General features: G+C 57.2%; 1 protein-coding gene across 1 annotated transcript in view; it reads left to right on the plus strand.

Annotated features, from left to right (window-relative positions):
• Window positions 1–6,546, plus strand: part of PRDM16 (PR/SET domain 16) — a 153,772-nt gene extending 147,226 nt beyond the window's left edge. Inside the window, exons 14-17 of the mRNA XM_056128344.1 lie at window positions 57–231; window positions 2,959–3,195; window positions 5,763–5,937; window positions 6,412–6,546. Coding sequence (XP_055984319.1) covers window positions 57–231; window positions 2,959–3,195; window positions 5,763–5,937; window positions 6,412–6,546 — 722 coding nt within the window. The remainder of the gene's footprint in view (window positions 1–56; window positions 232–2,958; window positions 3,196–5,762; window positions 5,938–6,411) is intronic.
• The last annotated feature ends 5,051 nt before the right edge of the window (window positions 6,547–11,597 follow it).

Raw genomic sequence — 11,597 nt, forward strand, 5'->3', positions numbered from 1 at the left:
GCCGGTGGGCGGGACCGGGCTGCCGAGGCGCCCCTCTCATGCCCCTGTCCCCGCAGTGAGCCAGCACGCCGGCGTCCTTGCCAACCACCTGGGCACTGGCGCCTCCTCCCCAACCTCTGAGTCCGACAGCCACGCACTGCTGGACGAGAAGGAGGACGCCTACTTCTCCGAGATCCGCAACTTCATCGCCAACAGCGAGATGGGCCAGGCGTCGGCGCGGGCAGACTCCCGGTGAGCGCGCCGGGAAAGCCCCGGGGTCACGCGTGGCCACCACCTCAACTGGGCTCAGCACCCAACCCAGAACTAGGTGCTCACCCGGGAGTTCTGCCTCTGATACCACCCATGCACCACACACCAGCACACACGTGTGCAGCTGTGTTGAGTGCACATGGCAGCAAGTGCCTGCGTGCAAATGGGTGAGCGGGTGAGTGCACGTATGTGAGTGCTCGGGTGTGAGCAGACTGAGTGCACATACATGATCAGGAGAGTGAGGGCACATTTGTAACAGGTGTGTAGGTAAACAGTGAGCAGGTATGTGAGTGTGCAGGTGTGAGCAGGTATGAGTGCATACGTGAGCAGGTTGTGGTGCACTTATGAGTTGGCATGTGATACATGGATGAGATCAGGTGTGAGTGCACATGTGATCAAGCGTGTGATGCACGGTGGGGTCAGGTGTGTGAGTGCACACATGTGATCAGGTGTGTGATGCATGGTGAGATCAGGTGTGTGAATGCACATGTGTGATCAGACGTGATGCACGGTGAGATCAGGTGTATGAATGCACAGTGGGATCATGCGTGTGATACACTGTGAGTTCACAAAATAATGTGCGGGTGCTAAGACAACCAACGCGTGTGCATGTGTGCGTTCAGTGGCCCTGAGCCACCTCCCCTCCTCCCCAGCAGAGAGACGGGGACCACAGCCTGATGGGGGAAATGCCCGTCTAATGCAGAGCTGCTAGCATCCTTACAGAATATCTGTAAGTTATGTGAGGTCAGGATATAGGCGTGATTGCTCATTTACATATGGGAATTTATATAGATCATTTACATAGGAAGTCATTAGCATAGGAAATTCTCTTTGGGAGATTAATTCAAGGATGCACTCTGTTTTCCGGGACATCTACATTGCTTTTATCTTTCCCTCTAGTTGTATATGTTATCAATATTTGCAGTTGTTTGAATAAACACAGTAAGACAACGATCCCAAAACTTAGTTCTCTGGACTCTGAGAGCAAGCAGGGCTTTTACCGTAAATCCCAGACTAACTTTCCTCAGGCTAGTTCAGCTTGTCCTTCCCCATAGGGGTCCTGTCTCTTCAGTCATAACAGCTTGCATCCAGACCATACATTTATACTTTCTAGACTGTCCGATTTCAATGCCGGGGTACCTTTGCCACACTTTGCCACTCGCCCCTGGTTCATCCATGGCGGAACCTCTCTTGAAGGGTGTTAAGAACCACTGCAACTGAAACCTTAGTCAAGTAATTGTGACTAAGCCCAGTAGTAGATATATTTCAGAGTCGGTCAACTCCCAAATATTAAGAGCATAGCATTAATGGCATTTCTGTGTTTAACCAAAGAACATTGCTCTGCAGTAAAATATGAAAAGGCTATAAGGAAATAGAAAAGCTGGTACAAATACACAGCACTTCAAATACAAAGCTGTACAAATACAAAGTCCAGAATTACCAGAAAGTTTACCTTGTAAGTAACCAAGACTGACTTGGGGAACTGTGACAGTGAGGGGTAAAATAGGTTAAGGATAGACTTTGACTATATTAGGGATGCTGGAAGGGCACAGTAAGCCGCTCTGGGAGGAGGAAAAGGGGCAACACTGATGAAGCCTGAGACACTTAGGGTTAATATCCAACAGTGCACAATGGGGTCAGGCGTGTGAGTGCTCATGTGTGAGCAGGCGTGTGATGCAAGGTGAGATCGGGTATGTGAGTGCACACGTGTGATCAGGCTGTGATGCACAGTGGGATCAGGTGTGTGAATGCACGTGTGAGCAGGGTGTGATGCACATGTGAGCAAGTGTGTGATACACGGTAAGATCAGGTATGTGAACACATGTGTGAGCAGGCGTGAGTGCACACTTGTGAGCAGGCGTGTGATGCACAGTGGAATCAGGTGTGTGCAGAGCAGAGCTCATGCCATGATGGGTCCCACCTGGCCACGTTGTCCCTCGGGGTCCTGGGGTAACTGCTTCCGGGCTCACCCTGCATGGGGTCTGGGAAGGCTTGCGGGGGCCCCTCCTGACACCTGGCAACCTGGGCTGGACTCCTGAGGGGGCTGCAGCCCCTCTACCCCTCCGGAAGCCCGAGCCCAGCGGAGACTCACCACACAGGACAATCCCCACCTGGCACCGGGGGCTGGGCAGGGCCTGGCAGGACGCCCGGCTCCCCACAATCACAGGCTTTGAGTGCTTAGTTCAGCAGAACCACACCCAGGGCTACACACTGAGCAAGAGGGTACCTTTCCCCCCAAGTTTCCCACCCTCAGCCTGCAGTAGTGCTCCCTTTCCAAGAGGAGGCCCGGGCTAGAGCCCCCAGACCCCAGCCCAGGGATCCTGACATTAGGGCAGAGGTCCCCTCTCCCTCCCAGAGGCAAAGGAAGCTTGTGGAGTTTGGGGGTCCAGGGTGCAGCTGCAGGGAAGGAGTCCACTCCCCCTCCCAGACGGGCATCCCTGCTCTCCGTGGGAACCCAGCAGGCTGCCCCCACGGCCTCACCGGCTGGCCGGGAGGAAGTGTGGCCCCTCCAGACCAGCGGCCTGCCTCAGCTTCCCCCCAAATGCTCTCCGTGCTGCCCCCTCCCCCGGCAAGGCTCATCTTGGTGACAGTGCGGAAGCTCAGGTCCTCAGGCAGACGGACGGACAGAGACAGCCTCGCCCTCCCCACAGCCACTGCAACTGGGGCTTCCTGCTGTGGACTTGGTGGCTAGCTCCCGTGTCCTTGCAGGCCAGAGGGACAGGACCTCGACAGTGCCCCCCAGTGCCCGGGCCTGGTAGAGGGGAAGCCAGATGATGTGGAGGAAGAGGAGGAGGAAGAGCTGGAGGAGGAGGACGAGGACAGCCTGGCGGGCAAGTCCCAGGAGGATGCAGTGTCCCCCACCCCCGAGCCCCAGGGCACCTACGAGGACGATGAGGATGACGAGCCTCCCGCCACCCTGGCCGTGGGCTTCGAGCACACCCGCAGGTGGGTGCCGCCCACACTGCCCACAGCGCCTCAGGGCGGCCTCACCCCTTGGGCCGCACCTGCAGAGCCACGCACAGCACGCCCATAGAACACGCATGCACATGCCACACACACCACAACTGCACGTGTACAGTGCATCACACATCACACCACACACATACCACATATCACACCACACGCATCACATATATCACACACATCACATATATCACACGCATCACATATACCACATCACATATACATGCCACATGTGCACATAAAGACCACACATACATATCCAACATCTCATGCAAGCACTACACACGACAGATATAACATACATGTACAAGTCAAACATGCATATACACGACACAGGTACCACACACCACATCACACATACATAGGATTCACATCCACCATACAAATCATATGTATGCATGTCCCATGTCAGTACATTATGCATGCATTATCACATATCACATACACTACACATACCCACTACACACATACCATACCACATATCATACACATACCATAGACATACATAGTGCACGTATGATCCCCACACATGACACACATAGACATCACATGCACTACTCATGCCACATACCACACATACCACACACATACACCACACAAGTACATCGCACATACATACATATACAACACACACGTACCACACACCGTATACCCATGAATTGCACACAATGCATACACAGCACATTTGTGCACTACAGACACAAACCACTGTAAGTCACATGCCTATGCCACACACGTGTATGCACACCCACACCATGGTCCTCGGGCAGACGGACAGAGGCAGCCTCGTATGCACATCATGTACATTTTCCACACACACACGTATATATATATATATATACTATATATGTGACATGCATGTACCACACTATACACAACAAACACATGTCACACCTAGGAATACACACCACACACATGCCCCAAATACATCGCACCACACACTGGATACGCCACACACTTACTACATATTATGCACATGCACTACACACTCATACTACACACCATAGACACTTGCATGCACACCTACATGCAAGTCATCTACACTTGCATACACCACATATGCCACATATTACACTTGAAATACACCCCGCACACACACCATGTGCATGTCATCATGCCTGCACAGGTGCTTCACGTGCACTACATACATGTACCACATCGTGCACACCAGGAATATCACACAACATACATGTATGTGCCACCCACTCACAACCACACACATGCGCCACATGTATTGCATGTACGCCACACTTGTCACAGATGCACATATGTACCAGAGGCCTGCTATAAACCATGTGCACCACACATGGAACAGGACAAACACCGTAGGTATAGGCACCACATGTCATGCTCGTGCATACACATACTCCATGCATGTCACACATGTGTGCACAATATACACGCATCGCACACATATCACAGTTCACGTGTGCCACATAGTACATGCATTTACACAACATGAGATCACACACCATAGACATGCTCCACACATATCACGTGTACACACCACGCATATAGTATACGGCACATAACAGTGCATCCCATCAGACATCACACATGCAGCATATTCACATCACACATACACATACCCTACATATTACACATGTGCACATACACATGCATTGTACGTTATGCATACCAATCACTCCACCCACACTGCAAGCACCACATACACAACTCACTGTAATACCACACTAGCACCAAACACGCAGCACATGTCAAGACCACACATGTGCCACAGAGACACGCTGCAGACTCACATACATCCATTCATGCAGAAATGCACAACATACACACCACAGACTCACCACACGCAGTTCTCACCCGCCGCAACCAGGATGCATGCCACAGTGTTTCACGTATCACGCTCTACGTGTGCCACATAATCACAAACTGACACTACACACAGCACATGCACACACGTGCACATACACATGCAGCCATTCGCCACACATACAACAAATTAGCACAGTGCACGTTCATATCACCGCACCACAAGCACACCACATCCTGCACACACTGAGACACGTACCACACAGACCACAAACGCCACTGCAGACACAGAACAGTAAACCACGCACATGCACTGCACACACCACGCGTGCACACACATACCATATACACCACCGTTCACATCACACCCGTGCACCGACTGTGCCCAAACACTATACATACCACATCCAGTCGCCCACGACTTCACACATATGCACCACAAACACACCACGTGCCACACATCACACCTGCCCACACGCAGCCACACTCTCACCAACACTCACGCCTAGGGCCGCATCTCCCGGGCTCGCCCCACGCGGCCAGGTGGCACTGCCATACACAGGACCCCCCGCGTGCCGTCCCCCACCTTCTGCCGCCGCTGCTCGCTGTGCACAAACTCGGCTCCGCCCACCGCGCTCCCCGTGTGCTGCGTCCCGTGTCCGTGTGTCCGCGTGTCCGTCTCCTGGTGCATGTGGCTCGTGGAGGGGCTGTGGTGTGCATGCAGGCTCGGGACCAGGCCAGAGCAGCTAACCGGCCTCTCCCGGTCCTTGGCGCAGGTGTCCTGAGCAGCCAGCAGGCGGGCTGTTGGCTCTGGAGCCGGTGCCGACTTTTGGGAAGGGGCTGGACCTCCGCAGAGCCGCTGAGGAAGCCTTTGAAGTTAAAGATGTGCTTAATTCCACCCTAGATTCTGAGGCCCTAAAACAGACCCTGTACAGGCAGGCTAAGAAGCAGGTAAGGCGCCCGCAGAGCCCCGCCCCCCGGGCCGGCCTCGGGCCAGCCACGCCCCTGGACATGAGGAGCAGGGCAGCGCCATTCCCCGCGTGGCCAGCGGGTGGCACCCGCGAGCAGTCGCCTGGCTGGCCGCCACCCCGGCCTCCACCACCCTCTGTCCAGTCTCCTGCATGAGGGACGCCCCGCCTCCGTCCTCCCCAGGACAGCTGCCCCCGGGTCTTTCCGCGCCAGCCCCCTAGCGTGTGTGTGCGTGTGTGTCTCGTCACTGATCTGTCCGGAGCGTGAGCTGGGCCTTCCCCGCACCCCTGCTGGCTGCCCGCCAGCTGTCGCCCGGCCTGTGGAGGTGCCCGTCTCGGCTCGGGGACAGACACTGCGATGCCCGCAGATCCCCAGGCACCAACACGGACGTGGAGACACAGGGAAGGTGCAGAACCCGCTGTCCCTCACTGCCTGTCCCCGCCCTGTCCCCCCCAGGCGTACACAATGATGCTCTCCCTCTCCGAGGACGCTCCCCTGCACGCCTCCTCCCCCAGCCCTCTGGACACTTGGTTGAACATCACAGGAGCCGCGCCCGAGTCTGGGGCCTTCGACCCTATGAACCATCTCTGAGGGGCCCGGTGGTGGCAGGGGTCGGAGGCAGAAGCTGGAGGACCAGGCACCCCGCACGCACCCGCAGACACCCCTGCTCGCAGGGGGAGGCTCAGCGGGACAAGTGTCCCTTTCTCCGCGACCTTCCACCCGCCGCACCTCTGCAGTGTTGCGTCCCCACAGAAACTCCGCTCTGGCTCCAAGAACCGCCCAGGCACCCAGCGGCGGGGAACACGGACTTGCACCCGGAACTGGGCCGGGGCACTCGGGCTCCGCAGACGGCGGCCACCCCGGGGATTTTTATATGGAAAACGGCGAGAAGGACCCTTTTGGTAATCTGATTGCCGACAGAATCTATTTAAGCATGTGGTTTTAAAGATAGACAGTATTTTTTAAAAACAAACAAAGAATCAGCAAATAACTTGCAGATTGTTTTTTTAAAGTAATTTTGCATCGCTTCAAAAGCTCAGTTGGTCCGTGCACCCGCGCCCGCCGGAACGTTCTTTTTACTGTAGATATGGCAGACGTTTTCTAGCCCTCAGCCTCTTGCCCAGGCGAGCCGATCCTGGGAGCAGCTGACCAAGCAGGAACTTTCTAGAAGATGTCCAGCTCCCAGGGGGTGGGACCGTGACTCGGGACAGCCCCAAGGACCGGGGTGTCAGGGCCATGGCCCAGGTTCGTGGTGTCCCCCCTCCCGACGGCAACCACAGCTCAGCAGACGGGCCAGCGGGGGGCAGGGCACCCAGGCTGGACACGCGCCGGACAGCTGCACGTGGGCCCGAGGCCACCTCTCCGCGGCCACCGGCGGCTTTAAGTTATTCCCGAGGGGCCAGTCTCCAGTGACACTTTCCCTGATGGAATTGACCTTAATCTGTATATAACTTGTAATTTTTTCTAATTCATTTCTTTTTCTTATTTTATTTCTTCCTTAACAGTATTTTTGGCATTAGACATTCTTATTGTGAAGAAACAATGTTAATATAAGTACCTAGCGAAGGACCAAAACCGTGTAATAAGGTGTGTCGAGTGCTTGATGCTCGGGGCCGCGGCAGCTTCTAATGTGCCAAATCTCCCCCACGCCCCGCCCCCCGGACCCCGCTGCCCTTCTCCAGACAATCATGTTTTTGTTCACTCTGAATTTCAGTCGCATTTGAAACAAGTGTTCTATTTATTTGTTGTTTGGAAGACAGAACCCTCGCATCCCCACGAGAGGCCACCCCGTTCCAGCTTTTAAACAGAAGCACGCAGCGTCCTCGGGGGTGCGGCCGGGGCCCCGCGGGGTGCAGAGCGGAGGCGGTGGCCGGGGTGTCCCAACCGTGTCCAGGGCACGCAGGACGGGCGATGGCGGCTGGACTCGGGCTGGCCACTGAGCTCGGAAGCTCCGCCCTGTCCTACCCGACCCGCTGGGCCGTGGGGCGGGGCCCCGGCCACTGTCCAACTGGCCACATGCGGCATCCACCTACCCGGCCCCGTGACCCCAGCCCAGGTGTACTCGGGGGTTGCTCGGCTCCCTCCAGATGGCAGGACCCCCAGACACCAGCGCCCTCTCCTGCCCATGGCCTATCCCAGTGGCGTCCATCTCTGTCCCCGCACCTGCGACTCCTCTCAGGGGACCCGCCCTTCCAACCTTGAGTCCCCGCTGCAGTGTAAGCCTCTGTTTGTCCTCCTGAAATGGGTTCTAATGAGCCGTTTTTCCAGAATGTTCTTCCCCTTGGCCTTGTAACACTTGGCAGATTCCAGAGCCTCTCCGGGCCCTCAGCAGAGGGCCACGGCCTCCAGGTGCAGAGAGGCCCCGGCCTGGCCTGTCCCCGCAGCAAGCCCTCCAGCTCCAGCCCAGGGCATCTGCCACTGACCTGTGGGAACGGGGGGAGTGGCATCACGGCCTGGGCAGCTTGGCCAGGCTCTGCCCTCCAGCCGCAGGCGAGGGGCCACTCTGGGAATGTGGGCATCTCTCTGCCCAGACCTCCTCAGTGCCTGTCCACCCTTCAACCAGCCGGACCTTCCTGAGTGGGCCCCGACCCCCTGATCAAAGCCCAGGGCACCCTGGGCGGCGCCACCTCCCTGAGCCCATTCCAACCCCTGGTGGCCACCCCAGCTGCCTGCCCTGCAGAGGGGGCCACTTCCCCTGCCCGCCGCCCCCCACATGTCACACATGTTTGCTTGGGGCCTCAAGTCCCGGGCGTGGCGCCGCCTGCCCCCAGCACCACATGCCGAGCTGTGTTCACTGTGTGGTCCTGGGGGGCAGCAACACCTGCCCAGGGCCAGCAGGTCCCCAGGGAACCTGCCGCAGTGGCCGCCCCGCCCTGTGTCCCTGCCTGCTTCCCCCGCCGCCCTCCCCCCATCACCCACGTGCGTTTGAACACTTGTGCAAACACCCGAACCCAAAGCAGCTGACGCTTCCAAACCTGCGGTCATGGCCGGGTGTGGCCCCTCCTCATTCCGGGCCCCCTCCCCCAGGTGCTGCCCCCTCCCCCCTGAGCTGGGCCGCCTGCCACGCCCGCCCCACGGCCACTCTGAGCTCTGTGTCCTCCGGGTTGTTGCTTTTCCTTTCAGAACTGTGGAGTGTGGACAGAGAAACCGCTGTAAATGCCCATGTCCACGCCATGCGCCCAGCCCGGCAGCCGAACGCCGCCTGTAAATCGCTCCCGCCCCGCGTAGACTGTGCATGGCGTGTTAGCATCCTATCGTGTCTGTGTGTGCCGTTTTGATGACAGGAGAATTCCGTAGATGCATCCACTGATCGCGGTCAGGGCCGCGCCGCTCCTGACCCCGGGGGGTGGAACACAGCAGCCGCGCCCCCACGGCGAGAGGATCCGAGCGATGCCGCAGGGCTCACGCCACGCCGTGACGCCGGCAGGTGGACTTGTGTAGAGGAGTCCTGGGGTAACCTAGGAGCCGCTGACCGGGGTCAGTGCTGTAGAATAGGACTGTATACCAAATGTAATCGCTCCGATGCTACAATGACTTTATACGGGAGATTGACATGCAATAAATCTGTGTGCTTCCTACACCTCTGCCTGGAAGTCTCGCCGCGGGCGGGGGCTGGCCGGGGGCGGGACCCCTTCCCAGGAGCCCCCCAGCACGCGCCCCAGCACTTCTCCCTTCTGGTGTCTATCCCGGTCTGCTGCCTGTGCCTGCCTCACTCCTGGGGCAGTGGAGACAGCCGGGACACGTCCTCGCCTGGTCCCACGCCGGCTGCCACCCTGGCCGTGAGAAGACTCCCCTCTCTACGTCACCCTCCCCGTTCCGAGGCCTCAGACCCCGGGGTGGAGTCGCCCGCGTCTTCCTGGTTATGCCGCCAGCCTGCGTGGGCCTTGGGGGGCTCAGGGCACTGGGGACAGTGGTACCAGGTGACGGGAGACTGCCTGGCCCTGCTGGTATGCTGTCCCCCCGCCCAGCCTTGTCCTGGCCTCATCCTAGAGCGCCCCCACCCTGAGCCTCCCCTTCCCTCCCCTCTCTCTCTGTCCAAGCTCCTTCCTCCACCCAGCTCCAAGGTTCCTTCCTCCACCCAGCCCTGCCCCAGGCAGTCGCACCCACCACAGGGGTGGAGCCCAGCTCCTCCTCACACTGGCACCCAGGACTCCCGAGGGCCCCACTCAGAAAACACTCTGCTGACTCGGGGCTGAGGAGGGACATTGGATTTAATCTTGACACCCCAAACCTGCCCCAAAATGCTCCCAGAGAAGGAAGGTTGCAGCAAGAGATCAATACGTGGAGGGGATATGGGCGAATGGGGATTAGAGACAGATGGGTGGTGGGTGGATGGATGGATGGATGGATGGATGGATGGATGGAGATGGATGAATTGATGGAAATAGATGGATGAAAATGGATGGATAGTGGGTGGATGGAGATGGATGAATTGATGGAAATAGATGGATGAAAATGGATGGATGGATGGTGCGTGGATGGATGGATGAATGGATGGAAATGGATGGATGGAAATGGATGGCTGGATGGTGGGTGGATGGATAGATTATGGATGGATGAGTGGGTAGATGGTGGAACAGCTGGATGGTGGATGGATGGGTGGTGAATTGGTGGGTGGATGGCAAATGGAATGTAGTGGATGAATGGATGGATTATGTGTGGATGGATTGATGGATGGATGGATTGATGGATGGATGGTGGGTGGACAGGTCAATGGTGGGGGATAGATCGATGAACGGCAGATGAGTGGACAATGGAAGAATGAATGGATGAGTGGATGGATGGATTGATAATCAGTGGATGACTAGACAAAAGTTGAATGGATCGGAGGTTGAATAGCTATAGATGAGATGGATTGTTAAACAAATAGATACAAACATGAGTGGAAGGACAGATGAGTAATGGGTGAATGAGTGATGGGTATGGGGAGAGCGGGTGGTCAGCGGATTCACGGATGTGGGAAAGAGGGGGGTGCTCGAGGGAAAGGCGGATAATGGGCTAGTGGCAGCGGTTAGAAGCGTGGGTAGATGGATCAGTGATTAGAGGATCATTGCAGACATGGTAGACAGGCGGGTGGACAGATGGGTGAATGGCAGCTGGACATTTTGGTCCAATGCTCAGTATGAACGGTGGAAACTCTGGTGCCCCCAGACATGCGAGCGCCTCGAGCTGCCCCGAGCCACCAAGGTGCCTGCAAGGAACCACTTCCCGTGGACAGTCCGTGGGCCCAGGTCTCGGGCTGGGCGTCTCCCCAGCAGGAAGTGGGAGTGTGTGCCCGGCCAGGTCAGACTATTCGAGGCTGCTGCTTCATGCGTTTCAGCCCCGCTGGTCAGATGCAAACTTGCCCTGGGAGCTGTGGGCACAGAGCGTGTGGAGGGCATCTCTCCTGGAAGGGACTTCAGTCCTGGAGGACAAACCCGTGAGGTCTCGCGCTGAGTGGCGGCACTCACAGTCCTTCGGGCACTGGGGAGCCTGCAGAGCCTTCCCAGAGCTGCTCCAGTGAAGTGAAAACTCTGCCTTTGTCCAGCAGGCAGCAGAAGTGCAGGGACCAGGGCTGAGAATAGCACCATTGTCAGCGCCAGGCGTGCTGCCCGCCCTGTGTGTTGGGGGGGGCGGGGTGGGGCGGAGGGAGGGAGATGGGG

Source organism: Sorex fumeus, unplaced genomic scaffold (genome assembly GCF_029834395.1).
Source record: "Sorex fumeus unplaced genomic scaffold, SorFum_2.1 ptg000064l, whole genome shotgun sequence".
In the NCBI taxonomy this organism is placed as follows: domain Eukaryota; kingdom Metazoa; phylum Chordata; class Mammalia; order Eulipotyphla; family Soricidae; genus Sorex; species Sorex fumeus.